This window comes from Aricia agestis, chromosome 18, assembly GCF_905147365.1.
Source record: "Aricia agestis chromosome 18, ilAriAges1.1, whole genome shotgun sequence".
Classification (NCBI taxonomy): Eukaryota; Metazoa; Arthropoda; class Insecta; order Lepidoptera; family Lycaenidae; genus Aricia; species Aricia agestis.
The window spans coordinates 2400206-2424756 of NC_056423.1; the positions used below are offsets into that span (position 1 = coordinate 2400206).

A 24551-nucleotide genomic window follows, 5' to 3' on the forward strand; every position below is an offset into this window, starting at 1 on the left:
GTCGATCATTATCATTATACGAAACCATAAATGTATAAAACAAAATTATAATATCAAATATACAAAGCACGCAGATTATACATTTTAAACATACATTATACATATTAAATATTTGTTTATTATTATTTACCTGCTTAACTAAAGTGTTTATTTATGTATCTTTTTGTAACACCTAGGTTGAGTAGGGCGCCGTGACAAAATATTGAGACGTGTAACTGCGCCGCAGGCTGAAAAAGATTGGGTACCCCGGTGCTAGGGCATCTTAGCAATACACACGTACGGCTATAAGAGTTCTGACTAAACAGCGCACTGAAGCAATTTGCCCGTATTATTAGATTACGTCAACAAAAATCATATGCGCATCGATGTTTTGCAAAGCAATGTGAACAATTTACACTGGCTTTGTCTGATGAAGTGTTTTAGATTACTTTAATACAAGTTACTGTTTGGAACGCAAACTCATTGCCATGACGTATTATCTTTTCCAGAATGAACAAAAATCTGAAGCGACACGCGTTGAGCAGGAAACGAACGAAACGGCAGAGCAGAAGATAGAACAGACAGAAATACAGAAGCCAATCGAAAAAGAAGAGAAAATAGAGAAGATGGATGTTGTGGAAGAGAAGAAAGAATTTGAAAAGCAGATAGTTGAGGAGAAGAAAGTACAGAGTGTCGAAGAGAAGAAGGAACAGAAGATAGAGGAGAAGAAGGAGCAGAAGGTAGAGGAGAAGAAACAGAAAGAAGAGAAGAGAGAAGACAAGCGGGAAGAAAAGAAGGAGCCCTCGCAGGAAAAGACTGAGGAGAATGAAATGACTGGTGAGTTGAATTTAGTTCAACTTAAATTTAAGTAACACTTTAACAGAAAATATTATTATGGAGTTTGTTATCTGATTGCGACCATAAGGGAGATCGCAGGCGGCACACTTTTTGTGTGATCTAGTCTGCGGCGCACATACAGTCGGCATGGCGCATAGTGCGGCCATGCAGACTGTATGTGCGCCGCAGACTAGATCACACAAAAAGTGTGCCGTCTGCGATCTCCCTAAGGATTACTCCACGCGGAGACGCGGTGAAATAATTGACGCAGCATTTCGTATTATAAAGAAGCATGGGCGTGTCTCATAATATGTAAGACATATTTTAGGCCTCATGTAGACACGACGTTCTAAAAGTGTTAACTTTGTTAACCTATTTGGAAATAAATATTTTTGATTTTGATTTTTATAATTAAAGTAATTTTAATGCAAACATAAAATACCCGATTTTTACTTACGGTGCGTTTCTACCAGAATTGAGCTAAGCTGCGTTGCAAGGAACGTGTTTCTTGAAGAATCAATAGAATCCCTTCATTTGTCTGACCTCGCTCATCGCAGCGAATCTGTTGGACCAAAATACATTTCTCGCCACGCAACTTAGCTCAGCTTACTGAGAGAGCCAGCAGCAGCCAGACCTGGATACTCCCTAAAGTAATCGCGACCCAAACTCCATATTTGCTGGGCGTTCTCACGCCACTGGGACACATGTTATAACTTATATGCATGTACAGAATATTTGAGCCTTTATATAATGACGAAGGTCTGGCTGCCGCTGGCTCTTAGGACGACATACATTAATTAGCGGAGTAACCAATATTTCGTGTTATATTCCAGCATCGATGACAGCGCGGCGCATCACGACTGAGGAGGAGGCGAAGGCGGCGCTCGCGGAGCGGCGGCGGCGCGCCAGGGAGGAGCTCGAGCGACAGGCTGAGTTGGAGCGACAGAGGTGAGAGAGAGAGTAAAGGGGGAGAAAGACTGATAGGGGGTGGCGGAGAATGGAAGTCGAAACATATCACTGACCTAGCCAACACTTTTTCTTTATCGCTTCTTTATCGTCATCGCTCGTGAGTAGATAGTACACGTGTCATATTATGTGAATTTCTGTCCAAAATCGTGACGCAATATTCGATTAAAAATTACATTAATTTCGACCTTTTTTCTGTCGCGACCTTGACATTTCACTCTCAACGTGCCTAAATAATTTTTCTCTTCAAAACGTACGTTTTATTTTTCAGGTTGCAACGCGAAGCGGAGGAGGAGGCTGAGCGACAGAGACAGGAGGAGGAGAGACAGAGACGGGAAGAGGAGGAGGCGAGAGAGCTGGCCGCGCTGCAGCGACGCGTGGAGGAGGAGAAGTTGAGGAAAGCGATTGAGGTAACTGGTATAAAACAAGAAATAATATACACTGACGGAAGCTAAAAATAAACTTATTAAAAAGTAGCCTATGTGCTAATAGGGTATCAACTAACTCCATACCAAATTGTATTAAAATCGTTCCAGCCGTGTAGATGTGAAGAAGTAACAAACATACAAACTCACACACTTTCCGTGCCTTTATAATATTAGTGTGATTCGTATAGTCTATACTAATATTATGATTGGGAAGAGTTTGTTTGTTTGTTTGTTTGAACGCGCTAATCTCAGGAACTACTGGTCCGATTTGAAAAAATCTTTTACTGTTGGATAGCCCATTTATCGAGGAAGGCTATAGGCTGTATTTTATCACGCTAAGTATAATAGGAGCGAAGAAATAGAGGAAAATGTGGGAAAATTATTTGAAAGGGCTTATTTGAACGCGCTAATCTCAGGAACTACTGGTACGATTTGAAAAATTCTTTCAGTGTTAGATATCTCATTGATCGAGAAAAGTTATAAGCTATATTTTATCACGCTAAGACTAATAGGAGCGAAGAAATAGAGGGAAATGTGGAAAAAACGAGGGAAATTATATGAAAGGGCCTATTTGAACGCGCTAATCTCAGGAACTGCTTATCCAATTTGAAAAATTCTTTCAATGTTAGATAGCCCTTTCATCGAGGTAGGCTATAGGCTATATTTTATCACGCTAAGACTGATAGAAGCGGAGAAATAGATGAAAATGTTGAAAAAACGGGGGAAATTATATGGAAATTGCTTATTATATTGTGAACTACTGGAGCAATTTTTATGTTATTTGGAAAACATGAAGAATAGACCACGTGAAGGGACATGGGCTATTTTTTGCTGCAAACGTGACGGTTTTACGGTTGGGTGAAATTTCTAAATCACGCAAGTGAAGCCGCGCGGAACATCTATATGTAATAAAATCGTAGGAAAGTCAATTTTGTATATTGAATATTTTTGTACAATAAATAATACTTGGGATGTGATCTACTATGGTAACGCGGACGAAGTCGCGGGCAACAGCTATTTATTTCATATTCATGAGTGGTATAAAATATAGTGACACTGGAGTTAGTACTAAATTTCAATTTTTTAAATTTATTATGTTTCAGGCGCAGCAACAACTCGAGAAGGAGGAGGCGGAGCGTCGGGCGCGCGAGGAGGAGGAGCGAGCGGCGCGCGCGCGGGAGGAGGCGGAGCGGCGGCGCGCGGCGGATGAGGCCGAGCGCGCGCGCAGGGCGGAGGCGGCGCGCGAGGAGCAGGAGCGTATAGCGCGGAAACAGCGCGTCGAGGCCATCATGGCGCGCACGAGGCTCAAGAAGGTAGGCGGGGCTTGAGGGAGTTGGGGGCGGAGCGAGCGCGCGACTCTATTAGCTTAAAACTCCTTACTATACTTACAAATAAAAAATCACATAAGATAAACCTTTTCAATACGCTGTATACAACATGCTACCTAAGACTGGATTTACATGCCTCCACCCGAACGCACGGTTGGCGACTACACCGCGAGATTAGAAGCAAACGTACGTAACGATTTATTTAAAATGGCGTGTCACGTGTTCGGGCGGACCGTCATGCCGCTATTTTATTCAGAAAATCAGCCACTGCTCAAGAGCAGAAAAGAAACGACAAGTCGTTTCTTTTACGAATGTCTTGTCAATTTTCAGCAAGCCGAGGAGGACAAGAAGGCGGCGGAGCTGAAGGCGCAGGCGGAGTCGCCCGCGCCGCACAAGGGTGATAACGGCAACTCGCAACAGACCGCTCCTAGTCAGGTATGTTTTGTTCTTGTTGGAGAGAAACGAAGAGTGGAGTCCCGATATTATGCAGGGTGTAGTTAAACAAAGTGATAATTTTTTAGACTGTATAATACGTCCCTTGTATACCCTCTAAAATAGTTAATTTTTGGATAGGAAAGTTTGTCATGGTCATGTCATGGAAACAAAGTCAAGATTAAGTCAAGTGACTCCACAGTCCGCTATTATACCGCTGTTACATCGCTACTAATTTTACGGTGGCGTTCATAAATGGAACACATACACACCCCAAGGTATTCTCACTTTGTTTGGCTACTGCCTGTAAAATATATTACATATCAAAACTTTCAAATCGTCATAATTACACATTTAATTTTATCACTATGTACTCGTTGTCTATTCTATATTATCTGTGACAGAAATGCTGGCTGTGAGCTTTGTATAACTACTCGGCGAAACATGGCGGTAGCGATCATTGACCTTTTTAGTCTAGGCGCTAAATGAAAAATGCTCGCACTGTATTCAGAATATTTAAGAATATAATTGACATATTCATCGGAAAACCTTTCGGTAACTCTTAGAATGATAATATCCAACTTTTTATGAGTTCGAAGTTATATGCTTCATATTCAGTTCACATCGAGTATGCAAAATACGATATCGCCCTTAGACTATATAGGAACATCTGACACTTCATTATATAGAAAATGACAAGTTTTGTGATAGGAAGTCATAAACCGCTATTGTCTCGATTCCCCGAGTACACCTTAGTAATCAGTAAAATAAATACTTTATATACCACTGGTTTTATTACCCCAGGCCGAGCCTATCCCCGCTACTGAGTCCGCGCCAGCGGAGCAAGCGGAGGCCGCGCCGGCGCCGCCCACAAACAACGGCAATGTCGCTGACCTGCTGGGCCTGTCCGACCAAAATGAGGTATAACTACTATTAATATCGCCCAAGAAAGTGTTGGACTTGCGCAGGTAATGGTGCTTCTATACAATGTCATCGTGCACCCTTCGTTAGCGATTTATTAATATTTTTTTGTTGCTGTAGTTATCATAATATAATTTGTGAAAATTTAAACTATCTTGCTAACGCGGAACGCCACATATAGGTTCCTGTTTTTTTTACTCTTCGGATACGGATAACGTAATTCTAAATAAATTTGAACGTCATTTTGCAATGGAAGACGTTGAAAAAGAGTTGTACTATCAGAGAAGTTGATGCATAGGCAGATTGCGGACCTAAGTAATTTAGTCGCGTTATGCGGACCTAAGTAATTAAATTGACATAAACCAACCAAATGACCGTAGGTCCGTCAACTGCACAGAAATAAATCAAGATAGAACGGCGACGCGCGTCCGTTGCTAAGGAATCGCTCGTGTCAATTTTTGCTTTGCTTTTAGTTAAAACAAATAACTTACCCGTGGCAAGAAATACCTCCTTTTGACCGATTACTTTCGTACTTCTGTTTTTACAATTAGACACTGCACAATGAGGCATTTTTGCAATCCGGTGTAATGAAGTCGAGACGTGCGCGCTGACTGAATGAATGTTCAAAGAATCTTGCACGACAGAGCAAGATTGAAACACGCGCACTCCACCCGGCACCCGCTTAGCCGTTCTATCTTGATTTATTTCTGTGATCAACTGCCTATGAATCAATTTCTTTGATGCAATGGTACAATATTGTTTTTGACTTTAAAATATTTTGTATTTGATTATTGTTTTTTATTTTCCCAGACACCGGACAAACCCGAAGCGGCGCCGCGGACGGACAACGCCAACACAACCAACGGCAACGTGTCCGCTGCCTTTATCGAGACGGAGCGAGCGAAGCGCGTGGACGACGACTACACCGCGCACAACGGACACATGCACCCGCTGACGCTGCAGAACGCTATCTAGGATGATCCGCGAAGCCGTGAAGCCGTGAACGCGTGAATGTTCTCGCCGTGAAAGGAGAAAGTTGAAAAAAAAGCCCCGTGGAATAATTTGAAATCGTGTTATGTAATTGAAATGCTACAAGTAAAAGGCATAAGGCGTGAAAAATAAAAAACGCGCCGTGAAATAAAGTTTTGCTAGTAACGAAAAAGCCCCGTGAAATATTTTGAAATCATGTTGTTATGTGAGTGAAAGTATAAGGCGTGAAAATTAAAAGAAAATCGTGTTTCTTTATTGCGTTTTAAAAAGTGAAAATTAAACATTGTCAAAACTCACGAAAATACGCGTTTTTACGTGTCTTAAATTACTTATTAAACTATGTCAAAATCTACTAAAATCTGCTAGGCTTTTCATGAACGCGTGATTTCGTACATAATTTCACGTCTATTCGCGCTTTCACGGCAAGTTTGTAGCCAGAGAACTGTAGGAGAGATAGGTGTTATTTTTTTTAATAAATGGGAATTTTAGCTGAAGTACAAAAGGATGCAACGGGGTACGTAAAATTTTGAAAACGGCAATTTTAATTTGAAAACATTTTTCGATGAAACGGTAGAGTGCGAACTCAGCTACTATAAAATTAAGATTATAAAACATTGCTACAGATTATGTACGGTACTAAAAAATATCATTATACTATATCTGGAATCAATGTAAATTGTTGGTCAGTCAGCGAGAATGTTTAGCAGTTTGGTATGTTTCGACTTTGAACTTTAACGCATGCAAAATAGAGTTTATTTTTCCACAAAGACATGATTTTACATGATTATTTGTCTGCAGTCAAGTCTTGTGGAAACATAGACTGTATTTCGATTTCGCTAAAGTCGAAAATCGAAATAGAATAGTGAACAATAGAATTTTAGACGTCGAAAAAATTCGACTTTCAGAAGTGCTAAACATTTCGGCTGTATTATATTATTGCATTTATATAGCAACTTCGGAATTTTAATGCTGTTTTGTTTTGGTAAGCAACAGATTTCATCGCTTGTTCCTCGTATTATTATAGCATTAACGTACAATGTGGGACATAAAAATTTCGCAGAAAAATATATACAGCATATCAATAAGATCCTGTTAAAGCTACATAGTATATTTTGCTGTTTTCTATTGGCTTTGAAAGAGTATATTTAAGGTTCCGTACGCACGGTTTCTGTTGTCGTTACAACAAAATATTCTAAGAACTTAACTATGTTTGGTACGGAACCCATCGTGCTCGAGTCCAACGTACATTTTGCGTAAACATTCCAATATTATACGTTAATGCTACTGACAACAAAATCATCATAATCTGTAATGAAATTATTAATAATAATTTGGTGTCGCGTCTAGGTTGTGTATAGGTCCGCTGTTCTATACAGTGCTATAATAAATTATTATAATAGGAATTTATTTATTGTGATGTTTTTTTTTATTAATAATCTTGGCTTAGACTGGAGAAACCGTCAGTTTTGATACTTAGATATGCTATTCGCTGAAGAATGCACTGCCTTTGATTTACACTATAGAGTATTACTACGCAGCAGAATACAGTGATTAAACATACGATAATGATTCTTAACGTGTACTGAATAAAATCTAATTTTGAATTTCCATCTTATAAAGGTGCCGCGTTTCGTTTGGCTCTGAGTATTTTAATGGCAGTGCATTTTTTCGGCAAAGTACTAAAGCTATGTATTTTAATACATAACTATAGTATATAGTGCTTTATAGATAGTTATTACAAGGCGTTAAGGCCGTGTGAACATATGTATCCAAAATTTTTATGAATATATCAAATATTATCCAGTCTGTAAATTTAGATTTTTAAACGAAATAATCAAATTACAAATCAATTTTAACTACATGTTTTTACTAACTCAACTAATATAGAACATCTTAAGTATACGAATACTATTGGTATGTGCAATAGTGAATCGAGCATATAACCAATGGAGCGGTAATGTAATTTTGTAGCTGCGTTTTGATTGGCCGAAATTGTTGCGTCCGTGCAGCCATTGGTTAATAGTTTGGTATAGTATCAACGTGCGTGTTTTATTGGATTCAGTAAATTTTTAAACAAATATGGTTTACATTGCCTCTCTAAGTAGACGCATGTTAAAGGAGGCTGCAACGAATCGGGCCGCATTTGGATTTATTTATAATGGCCAATCCCGCTGCGCCCGTCATGACGTGCGTGAACTGGTTATTGCTCGATAAATTTTATCAATGGCGAGTTGTAGTAGTTAGTACTGACATTAATCAATTTCCAATACGTCTAACACAACCATGCATAATAGAAGAGACATGGCAGCTAACTTGAAATCTTTTTTTGCATGGTTTATTACATTGTCTAGATTCACGGCGAGAAGGCGAGAACTCTCGCTTCTCGACGGGCCTTATTTATATGGGCTTAGGGTCAGTTCATACGGAACGAAACACGACGCTGCGAAACATAAAAGCCATAGAATTCTACCGTCACGCTGTTTGATATATTTTGTATTGCTTTCATGTCGTCGTCAAAGTCGGGCTGCGTTCCAGTGTCACTGACCTTCACAATAACAAATGTTAACTATAGTAGGTTATTAACGATGCATAAAATTGTATAAATAAGTAGTTAGCGTTCAAAATATCTCATGCTGTTGAGTTACTGTCAAAATTGGACCAAAAATTGGCCTCAGAGGCCTCCGTTATTTGTTATCAGTTTTGACAGAGGGTGTGACACATTTCTTATTTTTCTATGTTTTATTAAGAATAGACAAATTGTAGGTATGCTTTCTTATATTTATCTTAGTCCGGTCAGAGGAAAGAGAGAGATTCACGCTTCTTGTCTCTCGCACTCGGCAATATTTGTATCTCGCTTCCATGCATAATATGCCAGCCAGACTTTCGTGTGTGAAAGAGACGAGCTATACGTCTATCAACTCTCTCTATTCTGCGACCGGACTCTAGTATGTCCGTGAAAATGGTTTTCGGGAATTCCATACATCATCGTCATAATAACGAAGATTGCCGAGAACCATTAGCAAGTTTTCTCGCTCTACTTGCTGACAAGTGCTTACCTTGTTTTAAGTTTGTGAATATCACATGCACACCCTGATACACAATCCAAATGTTCATTTCATAACATCCTATTTATCAATTTTTATTCTTACTAATAAAAAGATTCACACTGTGTATAGATGTTGTTCTCTGTCCTTTTCTAACAAGCAACTTATCTATGGCATTAGAAAAGGACATATATATAAGGTCGGTATATTCTGTGAATATTTTTATTAGTAAGTGTCTTAGTATAGAGTAATATTAGTGGGGATTCCATCCTCGTTGTATATTCCATTTATGTTTCTTATAGCTGGCTTGCGTGGCGTACTGTGGATGCGTCTGATAATGCTTACGAAATTAATTTATATAGAAAAGTATTTATTTCATACGGTACTTGATAAAATCGGTTATACCAAGACAAGAGGCGACAAGTGATTTTAAATACGCATACAAGTTTCATACATAGAAGGCTTACATTGTGAACGGCGCAGCGCGAATACTCTTTATTATAGAGCAAATCGAACGCTTGCAATGACACTTGTATCTTTTTACGTACTGAATAAAGTTCAATTTTGTATGTGTTGGTATAGCTGATGCTAATATGGAATGATTATCAAGCGCACTATTTCGAGTACGCCGCGGTAACGCGTATACAATCCTAGGCAAACAATTACGCTAATCGTCCATTTTGTATGTTACGAGCGAATTAGTTTTATCGCGATGCGCTCGCGTTTTTGTAATATTCCCTTTATTTTCGTGTACGTTATGTGTCTGACAGGCCGCCATCTTGATATGTCAGTTTGACAGTGACGTTCGGTTTTGGCGGGAAGCGCCAAGATGGCGGATTGTGAGCGTTTGTTGGAGTTGAGATGGTGCAAAGGTTTGATTACTGCGAATGTATTTATGTATATTATCACACTGAGACATGGCTTCTATGTACGTTCTATTCTATTATGTTAGCAATCAATGGATTTATAAGGAGAAAGTTTTAATAAAAAATATTATGAAATTTATCTGTGGTCTTGTTATTTCGTCTACCCTGTTTTTCCATCGAATAGCCTCGCATGAAAGTGAAAAAAATGCTACGAAGAATATGTGTTATGTTGAGAGTAAGAGAAATAACTAAATTGTTATTTGATCAAAAATTATTCTATATAATATGTATTTATTATTATTAGAGAATTATCTTAGTACGGTAACTTTTTAAACGTAACACTAGACTGTAGAGGTACTAGTAACTAGTGCAGGGGTCACCAAATGGCGGACCGCGGTCCGCATCCGGACCGCCGACCCATTATGTGCGGACCGAGCATGTTCGAAGATGAACTTCGTTAAAAATTAAATTCGGTCTCGACGATGTCTCGATATACTGATGAACATGTAGCAACAAAAAATGTCACTTTTCTCATTGATACAAAGTACAAAATATACCTTTGTAATTTCCGTAATTGGGCATTTTCAAAAAAACGTGTACCCTTGCAAAAATATGTCTATATTTTTTAAGGTCATTTATTTCGATTTATTTGAATGTCATATACAAGGAAAAATATTGAACTAATGGAATAAGTTAAAAAGAACGCTGAAAACGTTATATTATTCTGATATTATTGAAACAAAATCGAATTTTCGACGAAACAGATTCCGTTGTGCGACTAAATGTAAAATATAATTTAGTACATAAAAATACAGCAATAAATGGATTTCTTCGTTTATTTAATCTAGTGAAATGCATATTTAATTGTTTATTTAAAAAAATATAGATAATTTCAAGGATCAACAAGAGTAGCAATTATTTTTAATCCATAGTGTGACTATGCGACCTACCCACTAGGTTATTTTTCATTTTTTTACATGAGTAAGTATCTAATATTTAACATATTTAAAGAAGTTTTTATAACACAAAAACCTTTTATTTAAACATTTTCATTGTTGCACTACTTATAAAAGTAAAAAATTCTTTGATTTCATAGATTTAACTTCATTAATTAGAAGGACGAACATCTCATAATCATAAAGATGTGTTCACATGTCTACGAATTCCTAAGTTATTATTAGACATCGGATCATATGCACGAACAAAGTGCCGAAATATGCATGCAAATATGCATTAGAAGTGGTCGAAATATGCACAAAATATGCACAATCAAAAGTCACTTAATATTAAAATTTATTATTTTTTTGAAGACTTTTCCGGTAGTGACATTAATAAAAGCGCCAATTTTTATAATTTCATAAAATCCAGGATTTTTAATTTCTTGAAATAAAGACTTTTTACTTTTTATTTATTTATTATACGCCAATAATAATTGTCTACCAACATTTTCCGATTGCCATCTTAATGCCCATGGAATACCGAAATATGCACTATCAACGAAAAATTGCCAAAATACGCACTATCGCCTAAAAAGTGACATTATATGCATTTGCATATGCAAGTATGCATATGCAATTTATGCATATATAATCCGATGTCTAGTTATTATAAATCTAAAAATATCAATGACACAAAATGATTTTCAACTTTACTGATAGAAAAGTAGTGGAAATAAAATCAAAATTATTTAAAAAATAAAACTTTTAGGTTCTTAAATTTTAAATAGTATATGTGTTATTGTTAAGTAAAGGCGACCCCTTGATAATTTGGCTGTAGCGATATCGATTTTTCAATGACTAAAGCTAAGAAATTAAAGTTCATTGTCAGTATTTATCATGTCTTTGTCTTTGATTTACCCATAGCATAACACGATTGGTCAACTTTTATAACACAGAATAATCAATCAAATAGACCTGTGTAAAAAAAGGGATTCCTATTTTTCCAACAGAGGAGAGTGATTTAAGCTTCCAAAAATGTACATGGATTGGTTCAAGCATACACTTTAATTTGCCCATAGCTTATATGAAATGTATTTATGGTTTTTAAATTACGCGACAAAACTATTTTGTCGCTTACGCCCTTTCCATTTTTTGCTGTTCTATTGCTTGTTTTCTGTGAGAGGCCGGGCCGGCCTTTCATAGAAAACTAGCAATCTAAAACATATCCAAAACGGTTTTTTACTTTAACGCGGCGTCACCTTAACACATAAGTAATAAAAAATATATTTGTACATTAATCGTACCAGTTTAAAAATCTCCAATTTTCTTAATAAAATCTGTGAATAAAAAAAATATTTATTTAAAATGTTAACTAAGCCTTATGCTTTCCGCCTGTTGTGACTTGTCCGTTCCATTATATGTGACCATACGAAAAGTCACAAATCGGAAGTCACGTAATATTACTTTCTTTTACTTTTAAAGTGTTTGTAAATAACCGATAATGGTTATCACAATTTCATTTTTTATACTAAATACTAAGCTAATTTTGCAACGTGTCAACAGTAAAAACAGTTGGAGAAAGTATAATAATGCTTACAAAATATGGTCACTTATTTGAACAAATAAACCGTTCCTGAAGAACCGTCCAACCTGCGTCCGCGTCTTGTAGCAGATTTTTAACTACTAAATTCAAATTGGAGTTTCTCGATGTACAATGAAATATAGTGCTATCATTTAGTGCCGAAAATATTTTTGTAGTATGTTTATAAAACTAAAAAAAAAAACGGTCACTAAACAGAACATTCCGGTCGGGTTGTTTTTTCATGATTATAATTTTAATTAATTTGTAGTTAAATTATGTTAGATTTTTCAATAACAAGACATTCAATTGATACATTAAATATTTAGGAATCTAAAATATGTTTTTAAGCAACTTACTTTAAGAAAAAAAATAGTTATTAAAGATTTTGTTACAACTTCTGGGAAGGGGACAGGTGAATTGCATAGTTTTCGGTACTTAAAAACCCTTATAAATCTCATACTAAATAAAATTTTATACAAAAAAGAAAACTTGTTTATGCTCCTACATTAAAATTACAAAATGTTAGTATATAATTTTTTACAAATAATCTGTAGCGAAGTCAAGGGACAAGGTAAAAACCAGGGGTACACATTTTTTTGAAAATGCCCAATTACATGTTTTTTTTTTTAATGTGTGGACCGCGATGGTCATTTTTTTCTTAAAACGGACCCCGAGCGAAACAAATTGGTGACCCCTAAACTAGTGTAATATAATGTATATGTCGCAGGGAAATGAGGATATCAGGGATTTCACGAAATCCCTAGGGATATCACGAAATCCCGGTAGATGCCGAATATCCTAGTTTTTACCGTCTTACTAAAAATATCTAGTGATAGTCATTTCACTAAACTAAATCTAGTGAAATGTCAGAAAAGCGGATACCGACGAATGAAAATCGAGCCACGCATTTCTCTCGCTCGCTTTAGTACCGACCGGCCGGCCACCGTCACCGAAAACGGTGTGGGAGTTATTATTATTATTATTATCACACATGTAATGCAACTATAGCAGATAGAGGGCATCACCATATCTCTGAATCATACAGTTGAAACCAGCTGAGGGTTCTTCATCAGATACTTCAGACCTTTGGTTTTTGACGTCAAAGGAAACCAATAGTTTAATATACAGTTCGACAAGGCTTTATTAAACGTGGCGAGAAAAGGAACTAAACGCTTCTTTAATAGAAAAAGTAATTTTTGACATGTGTTTGACAGTTCTCCTTTACCAGCAGCGCTCCCGTCAATGTCACCCATGTTCAAATAAAGCCTTGTCGAACTGTATTTTGTTTGTTTGTTTTGGCATGTCAATCTCTAATGGTTTGGTTAGGCTGTTGTTTTTTGTAATCAGGGTGACTCTGATTAGAAAACACAGGTACTCCACCTGTACTCAGATCTCCGTCTGTCTGTCTGTCTCCAGGCTGTATCTCATGAACATCTTTTGGCCCGAACAATTCGGTGAATACTGAACGGCGCGCGTCACTCAATAGATTAATGCTGAATGCGTGAACGAAAGCCCAAGCCGTGGTTTTTACTCTAGGTCAGCCTTTCCCAAAGTGGGCAATAATGCCCCCTTTTGGGCACTGAAGCCCTAAAGTGTGGGACCCATAAAAAATGGGGGCGTTGTGATATTTTGTAATTTCATTTCATCTGGATGCATTTTAAATTAAATGCATCTATTTCCCTCACATAAGTTTCAATTTTTATCTAGCAAGTTTCTTACAAGCTTCTTTGACGACAAGTTAGCCTCGAAGAAGCTTGGTGTTTTAAACAAAGCGAGACAGTACTTCAGTCCGGACCAACGCCTACAACTCTACAAGGCGCAAGTTCGCCCCTCCATGGTTCGGCCTCATATTATGGCATAATATTGTTCTCATCTCTGGGCAGGGGCGCCAAAATACCAACTGCTCCCTCTGGATCGTATCCAACGAAGGGCCGCTCGAGTTTATGACCTTGGAATTACGCCGAGATGTAGCTTCACTCTGCATCCTCTATCGGTTGTATCACGGGGAGTGCTCTGAGGAATTGTTCGGAATCATACCACCTGCAACTTTTCGCTATCGTCCCACGCGAAAAACATACCATCCTCATCACCTTGATGAGTGGCAGTCTTCCATCGTGCGTTTCTCGCGTATCTTTCTGCCGCGCACTGTAAAACTCTGTAACGAACTGTCATGACCTGCAAACCTTCAAGAAGAGAGCGTATTCCCTCTTAAAAGGCCGGCAACGCACCTGCAGCTCTTCTGATGTTGCGAGTGTTCATGGGCGACGGTAGTTGCTTTCCATCAGGCGACCCGTTTGCTCGTTTGCACCCTTATTTCATAAAAAAAAGAATATAATCCATACTAGTCCATACTATAATATTATAAATGCGAAAGTATCTCTGTCTGTCTGTCTGTCTGTCTGTCTGTCTTGCTTTCACGCCAAAACTACTGAACCGATTGCAATGAAATTTTGTATACAGTTATTCTAGAGTCTGAGAAAGGACATAGGCTACATTTTGATGTGGGAAAATATCTTATTTCCATGAAAATTTCGATGAAAATGAATTCGCATTGCGCGTGGCCAGCGCTCATCCCGGGGGTCCTGGGTTCGAGTCCCGCAGGCGGAACAAAAAGTTTTCAATGTTCCTGGGTCTTGGATGTGTATTAAAATAAAATTTCAAAAATCTTAATCATATTTTATGTATAATATTATAAAAAATCCAGAAATATATCGATGGAATGAACATTTTAGTTCTAATACGATTCAGCAGATGGCGTTTTATTTTTTACTTTATTGTAACATAGAACTAATCATACTTATTAGTTAGTATGTTTTTGTTTATAGTTTTTAATACGTTAGAATATTATGTTTAATAATATTATCACTTGGTATAATAATAATCAATCTATCTTATCTTATGTAGAACTCCTACTGCATTTCTAATCCATACTATCCATACTAATATTATAAATGCGAAAGTATCTCTGTCTGTCTGTCTGTCTGTCTGTCTTGCTTTCACGCCAAAACTACTGAACCGATTGCAATGAAATTTTGTATACAGTTATTCTAGAGTCTGAGAAAGGACATAGGCTACATTTTGATGTGGGAAAATATCTTATTTCCATGAAAATATCGATGAAAATGAATTCGCATTGCGCGTGGCCAGCGCTCATCCCGGGGGTCCTGGGTTCGAGTCCCGCAGGCGGAACAAAAAGTTTTCAATGTTCCTGGGTCTTGGATGTGTATTAAAATAAAATTTCAAAAATCTTAAACATATTTTATGTATAATATTATAAAAAATCCAGAAATATATCGATGCAATGAACATTTTAGTTCTAATACGATTCAACAGATGGCGTTTTATTTTTTACTTTATTGTAACATAGAACTAATCATACTTATTAGTTAGTATGTTTTTGTTTATAGTTTTTAATACGTTAGAATATTATGTTTAATAATATTATCACTTGGTATAATAATAATCAATCTATCTTATCTTATGTAGAACTCCTACTGCATTTCTAATCCATACTATCCATACTAATATTATAAATGCGAAAGTATCTCTGTCTGTCTGTCTGTCTGTCTGTCTGTCTGTCTTGCTTTCACGCCAAAACTACTGAACCGATTGCAATGAAATTTTGTATACAGTTATTCTAGAGTCTGAGAAAGGACATAGGCTACATTTTGATGTGGGAAAATATCTTATTTCCATGAAAATTTCGATGAAAATGAATTCGCATTGCGCGTGGCCAGCGCTCATCCCGGGGGTCCTGGGTTCGAGTCCCGCAGGCGGAACAAAAAGTTTTCAATGTTCCTGGGTCTTGGATGTGTATTAAAATAAAATTTCAAAAATCTTAATCATATTTTATGTATAATATTATAAAAAATCCAGAAATATATCGATGGAATGAACATTTTAGTTCTAATACGATTCAGCAGATGGCGTTTTATTTTTTACTTTATTGTAACATAGAACTAATCATACTTATTAGTTAGTATGTTTTTGTTTATAGTTTTTAATACGTTAGAATATTATGTTTAATAATATTATCACTTGGTATAATAATAATCAATCTATCTTATCTTATGTAGAACTCCTACTGCATTTCTAATCCATACTATCCATACTAATATTATAAATGCGAAAGTATCTCTGTCTGTCTGTCTGTCTGTCTGTCTTGCTTTCACGCCAAAACTACTGAACCGATTGCAATGAAATTTTGTATACAGTTATTCTAGAGTCTGAGAAAGGACATAGGCTACATTTTGATGTGGGAAAATATCTTATTTCCATGAAAATATCGATGAAAATGAATTCGCATTGCGCGTGGCCAGCGCTCATCCCGGGGGTCCTGGGTTCGAGTCCCGCAGGCGGAACAAAAAGTTTTCAATGTTCCTGGGTCTTGGATGTGTATTAAAATAAAATTTCAAAAATCTTAAACATATTTTATGTATAATATTATAAAAAATCCAGAAATATATCGATGCAATGAACATTTTAGTTCTAATACGATTCAACAGATGGCGTTTTATTTTTTACTTTATTGTAACATAGAACTAATCATACTTATTAGTTAGTATGTTTTTGTTTATAGTTTTTAATACGTTAGAATATTATGTTTAATAATATAATCACTTGGTATAATAATAATCAATCTATCTTATCTTATAGAACTCCTACTGCATTTCTAATATATGTGACAAGTTGACAACAGAAGGCGCTCTAAAATAAAGGAGTTCGAGTGTACCGTGTTGGCCTATATTCCATCCAGAAAATATATCAATGCAATCAACATTTTAATTCTAATATATGAAAACAGATGGCGTTTTAATTTTTACTTTATTATTGTAACAGAACTAATCATACCTACTTTACTATATAATATTGTTTTTATTCATAACTAGCTGTTGCCCGCGACATCGTCTGCGTGGACTTTAGTTTATAGCGCGCGGTGTCAACAAAATTTGTGTCAAATTTAAAAACTTTTTAAAACCCTGATAAGTGCTTCCGGTGTAGCGCGGCCCTTAATTAATCAAAATACCCAAAAACAGCTATGCAGTGTGCACATAATCTATACTAATATTATAAATGCGAAAGTATCTCTGTCTGTCTGTCTGTCTGTCAGTCTCGCTTTCACGCCAAACGCCAAAAGTATCTCTGTCTGTCTGTCTGTCTGTCAGTCTCGCTTTCACGCCAAACGCCAAAACTTCCGAACCGATTGTAATGAAATTTTGTATACAGATAGTCTAAAGCCTGAGAAAGGACATAGGCTACTTTTTTACTGGAAAAAAGGGTTGTAAGGGGGTGAAAATGCGTAAATTTGTTCAAATTAAGTTAGTTCCAACAATTCATAATAGATGGCACCGTGCGTCTTCTACATCGCGCTGACGCTTGCTCAAAAGTCTTTCTATAAGACGTGGTATCATCTTACATTTAAGTTTCAATTTTTTTCGATTGTTATATCTATTCTACGGTATTAAATAACTCAGTACTTTATCTGTGCAGTGACGTAACCTTAAATCTATCAATGATAAATAGTTTATGGGTAAAGTTGTGTAATTGGAGGGCTAAATAAGCTTTAAAATTTGGCATAAAATATAAAGTTTAATATAAAAAAATGAAATACTTATTGTGTGCACACTGCACAGCTGTATTGATTTAAGGGGTACCAGGGTTTTTTTATAAAAGCTTTTGACACCAATTTTGTTGACATCGCGCGCTATAAACTGAAGTCCACGCGGACGAAGTCGCGGGCAACACCTAGTACCTAATATTTTGTTAAACAAAAATACCGGAATTCCGGGATTTGAGAATGCAAATTAAGTCGGTGGTAATGGTACAACTAAAATATGGTTTGAAAACGAGTAATATGGCATTTCGTATTTATTTTTACTTATTATATTACCTATATACTTACATGAAAAAGGGGGGCGCCAAAAATTAATTTGTTGTCAAAATGAGCGGTAGACAACATAAGTTTGGGAACCCCGTGTTTGCTCGATCGAGTAAAACCGTACGTGAGTACTTATGATGCGATTTAAGCGGGACCTTCGTAGCATACTAAATATATGCTACGACAAGTTTTAAGTGGTCAGAGTATAGCATAGATGAGTCCGAGTTTTAATTTAATGTGCAGAGCTGCAGGTAGATTTACAAATTAATCTTTTACCAAGTAATTACTCAGTCCATTACTTAAATTCTTCACAATTTTAAAGCTACATTGCTACAATGTAATTAATTTTATAAAAAACTTAATGAAAGGTATTAAGCTAATCAACAAGATTAAAAGATTCATTCGTTTTTGTATCTTGATTTTGTAAGCTTTAGAGCTTTTCCACAGTATAAATTTCAAACAGTAGAGTAACTCATCTGCGTCTATCTCCAAATCAAAATTGCTAATAGGAGTGACACGTCTTATGTATTATTTATTATACTGTACATACTACAATACAATAAAATAGAATATATTATTATTATTTTGATTTATGATATTATTATGATATTTTCATTTGGTCTTTGGAGATAGACACAGTTACCAGAAAGTAAGTCTTGGTCGAAATCCTGGATACGTAACACCATAATAATATTATTATTAACTGATGTTTACTTTTCCTCTATGTATGTATTTATAGTCTTCCTGTACTAAGTAATTCCTCTAGCAAAATACACAATAAAAAAAACATATTAATCTATCATGATCACCTTGGGGCTAGAAGACTCACCCACAAATATTGAATTATTTTATTATTTTAAGTAAAATATATTTATTAAATATATTAAAATAAAGTGGAATAAGTGCAAGAAAAGTGTATAATTATTTAATTTTAAGTAAATTCTGAAAATAGATTAATTTGTGGCCAGCCGGCCGCATCTTTTTTGGGCCGTCCATCGAAAATTGAATATAATTAAATTGTGGTTTTACGTGGAATTTAAATATTTGTAGGATCATACATAAGAGAGTGCTCATTCAGAGATGAGTGATGACGTCTACTCAGATATTCGTGATATTTTTATGTTTAAGTCAAACGAGCGGCCTGATGGTATTTTTACTGCCCCAAGAGCTGCCAGACTTACCTATACCACGTCGCGTGGGTAACCTAAAAAAGATTTAGTGCCTTGTTCTTAGATTTATTATTTATATTTTGCAGTCTCATTCCTGAAACTTGAAGACGTAAGAGCCAGTCCACACGGGGCGTTGTGTTGAGTTTTACATACAGTTATAACTGTGTTTTACATACAAATAACCAAGGTGTACACAGTTACACGGCGTGTTGCGTCGTCGCAACGCACACAATATGACGGACAGCAGCCCCCGAGACGAAGCAGGAGGGGGTGTTGACGGACTGCTATGCGTCAAACTGCAGCGCTGCGTCGCATCGCGCCGTGCATACTGGCCGTAGGTGGTTGAAGTAGATAACTTTATCACTTTATAACATGAGAGCAATTACTCATTTTTTTCTCATTAGAACAAACCTTGTAATTTACCAAGACTTAATCATCTGGCTAATATTATATCTGGCTATACTATACAGGATGTAACAAAAATAAGTGATAATACTTTAGGGTGTGTACGTGTTCCTTGTAGAGAGTTCACTGTGAAAGTAGCAGCGCTGAAAGACCAATTTTTTTTTTCACTTTTGTATGGGGAAACTCGTGACGCTCGGGCCCTTGCCCATACAAAAGTGAAAAAAAAAATTCGCCTTTCAGAGCTGCTACTTTCACAGTGAACTCTCTACAAGGAACACGTACACACCCTAAAGTATTATCTTTTATTTTTGTTACACACTGTATATATCGAAGACGTCGTAAACTACATCCGCGAGAAGATCACCTACACCTTGAGGGTGGAGCGTCTGCACTCTGCACTCTCGCCACAAAGTGAATTTCAGTTCCCTTGTGGTGAGAGTGCCGACTCTAGCATTATCCATCTTCGAGGTGGAGGAGTTCTGGCTCCCTCGATTACATATGGATCCCTTCATCAGGTCACCACTTTTACGAATGTGGTACCAAACTGGGATGATAACCTATACACAAAAAGATTTTTTTTAATTGGTTTACAAGCGGCGGAGTAATCGTTGAACATTAAAATCGAACATAACATCCATTTTGAAAGTCGGTTAAAATTGTAGCCTATGTGTTATGCTGATGTATAAGCTATATTATTGTAAAGTTTCATTAAAATCTGTCCAGTCGTTTTTGCGTAAAAGAGTAACAAACATCCATACACACATCCATACATCCAAACTTTCGCCTTTATAATATTAGTAGGATAGTAGGATTCTGTATTTCTATCATCATCATGATCAAAAAAGCTGACCAAAGGCTCTGTTAAATAAAACACAAACAAAATTGACATTTGCCTTTATTAATAATTATTTACTTACTATTATTATTTATTAAACATTTTGCCAGCCTTAACAAAATGTCTTATAACATCGAGATATACACGAAACATTAGAAAATACGTTCCGAGCGATACAACATATTTTTTATACAATAATTATATATATAACTATACGTAGTATTATACTGTTTTACTAATAATGTACAAGATTTTATTGTTTATTAGATAAACCTGCTTAAACAACATAGTTAAAACTTGTTATAAAAAAGAAATCTATAATAATAATTGTTCTAGAAAGTAATCTAAATATATATTTTATATTATAATATAGAATGTAGTATGTATTAATTTACTTGAGATCTTTTAAAAAATAGCAATAGAAATTAAATATAATATAATTATTAATTAACATAACAAGTTTAATCAATTTTGCGGTTGTTTGTTCATTGCAATTAATTTCAACTAAATTCATAAAAATGTTTCAGCTACTTATAATAAATGTCTATTATTTTATATAATGATATTGTTCCGTAAATTTAAAAAATCAAATAATTATAGCACAAATAAAAATCAAGGAACTGACTTAATCTTTGTATCAAAAAGTTAATCGAAAAAAATTAACAAGTTTAGTAGCTATTGAGCGAAAAGCGATTGACAACATTTATTTCGCTCCCACATAGTAAACAACATTAACTATTTCTTAGCACATATTTGTGCGCTATTGCCTATTGCGTGATAAGTACGCGCACATTATGCTCAGCGGGGCTAAAATGGTCGCTTTGAAGAATCATGATATGAATCATAATATGATTCATTTTTCTAAAATCGCAAAATGCAACTCTGCTTGCAATTCATTTCTATATTTTTGTACTGATTTGACATTTGTCAGTTTGACAGTTTTGACAATTCATTTGCTGAATTGATTGAGAGGAATTGCTAAATTTGACCATTTTAGCCCCGCTGCAATGTACGTGTCGCATTTTCTATGACATATTATAAACTGATAAAATGCGATCCCTTGCGACATAATGTGCGCTAACAATACAGTTTATGATATCTGTCATTTTAATGTAGGAGCAAATACTGTATTTATGTTATACCTAATATTAATGGAAATTGTAAGTCTGTGTGTGTTCGGTTTGGGGATATGTCCTAAAAATAAAGCCTGGATTAGTTCGGTTTAGTTCGGCACCTCCTCGTCACTGGCATCTGAAAAGAAAAAAAATGTTTATTAAATTATAGCTAAATGAGCCGTGAACTTCGTATATCACTTTCTTTCTAATATAAACCTTACCACGAATATTTTAAGACTAAAATTCGAACGAAAAATACTAAACACTGCGGTGGCGTTAGACCTAGACAGATGGAAGGTCTATGTGCTAGGATATATTATACTAGAGTCCCGGCAAACGTTGTTTTGCCATAAAATGATTTTCCGTTTTCCTGCTTTTCTCTTGAAGTTTTTTCTGATTTTTTTTCTATAGACCTCACGGAGCCCGAGGCGTTTCCAACGAATGCAAAACCGTGGAAATCGGTTCTTGCGTTCTGGAGTTATAGCGTCAGGAAAGAAAACCCTACTCATTTTTATATATTAGCCATTAGGCTATAGGATAGGCTATAGGCTATATGATAGTAAAATTGCCAAATCGGTTCAGCGGTTCTCCAGTTTTAACGAGACTAACAAAATTTAAAATTAATTTTTATTAATATAGCTATTTATTTATTTATTTATTTCAGAGGCACATCAACAACATAAACACAATCAGTACAATCAGTTACAATATTCAGACTAGCTATGCTTTGTAATTTAAACGGTTAACATTTTACAACATCTACTGCGTTCAAAACTCAACTTTACAACTCCTAGGTAATAAAATTGAAAGCAAACTTCCAGGTAATACCTGGATTTAAAAGTTATGCACTACTTTGCACGCTACTCCTCAAAACGTCAAGATTTTTAAATTTCCGACACAAACTTAGAACTTTTAAAATTGCTACATAGTGTTCAATTTTAAAAGTTTAAAGATCGAAAAATTCTGTTAATACTCGTATCCTAAAATGTTTTACGTTGCCCCCAATTTTGTTTGCACGGATATTCTTTAATCATGGACCATATAAATTAAAATATCAGTCTTAATTAAGTTTAGGATTAATATATTATATTTAAACAGGATAAGTACGGATAATTCAAGTTAACGCTAAATTAAACTACAGTTACGGTACGGTACTACAGTCTACGGTTGTAGTGCAGTATGGCGTATAATATGCCCGTTGCGCCAGGCAAAAAAACATTGACGAATTCAATGATAAGTTGAATTATCCGTACTTACCCTGTCTCCTAACTTACCCTGATTAGGTACCCTTATTTATATAATACTATCTGTTACCCGCGACTTCGTCCGCGTCAACAAAATGTGATAAGTTGATAACAAAGACAGAAAAAATTCTACTCTTAATAGAGACAGGCTGCTGCTGTCTTTGTAATCAAAGACAGCAGCAGCCTGTCTGTATGTTCGTCTCTAGGCTGTACCTCAAGAACCGCGCTAGTACAATATATTATATTATTCTTGTCAAAATAATGCCTATTTACATGCAAAGTCAGAGCAATAGCTAAGCAACGAGATCCCTGACTGTGCTTATATTATAACGGGGTTCTAATTATGCTCGGAGGATAATAGTTTAATATCTATTGTGCGTGGCTGTGTAAATCTTAGTTATGGCCGATTGTGGGCGGGAACCTTTCACGAAGAATAATAATGCCAAATTAATACGACTGGTACTAAATCAACACCTCCATCGTGGGCATCGCAGACACAATAGATTTTTATGCGGCAGCCGGCTGCCGCTTAGCAATAGGAAATCTAAAAAAGGATTGATGGGTTAAGGAATATGTATAAACACATACATCTATATCTATATATATATATATATATATATATATATATATATATATATATATATATATATATATATATATATATATATATATATATATATATATATATATATATATATATATATATATATATAAAACTCAAAGGTGACTGACTGATTGACATAGTGATCTATCAACGCACAGCCCAAACCACTGGACGGATCGGGCTGAAATTTGGCATGCAAAAAAAAAAAAAAAAAAGGTAGATGTCATGACGTAGGCATCCGCTAAGAAAGGATTTTGATAAATTCCAATCCCAAGGGGTTCAAATAGGGGATGAAAGTTTGTTTATAATAATACTTCTTAACGCGAGCGAAGCCGCGGGCAAAAGCTCGTGTAGTATATAATAACTTCCTATGTCCTTTCCTGGGACTCAAAGTAAATTTACTATCAATGTTATAACTTATACTTATAGTCGAGGTAAGGTTTTCTTGTAAGGTAAGGCTTTTAGATGGGCATAGAATAAGCCCCATAGAAAAACATAGCCTTCTTTAATTACGGCAAAATATTATACAATTCCCATATTAAATTATGAAGTCTGTCCATACACAAACTAGTGATATGACCAAATAACTTTCAGTGAAAGTTTTTGTGATAATGATGATTACAAAAACTAAAAACTCAACAAACTACGATATTTACGTAACGTTAATCTCTATACATGTAATCAGCCGCGCGGTGGGAGGCATTATAGTTTTTGCTCTATCCTCATTGTCTTTTAACCCTTTATACGCACACAATATGACGTGCCGCAGCGGGCCCTACCATACATTTATTACCTACTATATGACGCCCGCAACCCCTTTGCGCCAAAATTCGATTATCGTGCGGGAACCGTACATTTTTCTGGGATAATAAGTATTATGTGTCCTCACCCGGGACTTAAAGTATCTCCATACTAAATTTCAGCTAAATCGGTTCAGCGGTTTGGGTGTGAAGAAGTAACATACATACAGACAGATCATAGATGAACAGA

At 35.9% G+C, this 24551-nt stretch overlaps 2 protein-coding genes across 7 annotated transcripts in view; one reads left to right on the top strand and one right to left on the bottom strand.

Moving 5' to 3' along the window:
• Nucleotides 1-9930, top strand: part of LOC121736035 (ensconsin-like) — a 61998-nt gene extending 52068 nt beyond the window's left edge. For 4 of the 6 annotated variants that reach the window (XM_042127073.1, XM_042127075.1, XM_042127076.1 and 1 more), the window contains 7 exons: nt 489-816; nt 1650-1764; nt 2054-2192; nt 3314-3523; nt 3869-3973; nt 4775-4891; nt 5702-9930. In XM_042127073.1, coding sequence (XP_041983007.1) covers nt 489-816; nt 1650-1764; nt 2054-2192; nt 3314-3523; nt 3869-3973; nt 4775-4891; nt 5702-5866 — 1179 coding nt within the window. In that variant the 3' untranslated portion in view covers nt 5867-9930. The remainder of the gene's footprint in view (nt 1-488; nt 817-1649; nt 1765-2053; nt 2193-3313; nt 3524-3868; nt 3974-4774; nt 4892-5701) is intronic. The other 2 variants (XR_006036961.1, XM_042127074.1) reach the window with 2 other exon arrangements.
• An 11655-nt stretch (nt 9931-21585) lies between these two features.
• The window catches only part of LOC121736039 (tachykinins), a 91191-nt gene continuing 88225 nt past the window's right edge, over nt 21586-24551 (bottom strand). Inside the window, exon 3 of the mRNA XM_042127083.1 lies at nt 21586-21849. Coding sequence (XP_041983017.1) covers nt 21821-21849 — 29 coding nt within the window. The 3' untranslated portion in view covers nt 21586-21820. The remainder of the gene's footprint in view (nt 21850-24551) is intronic.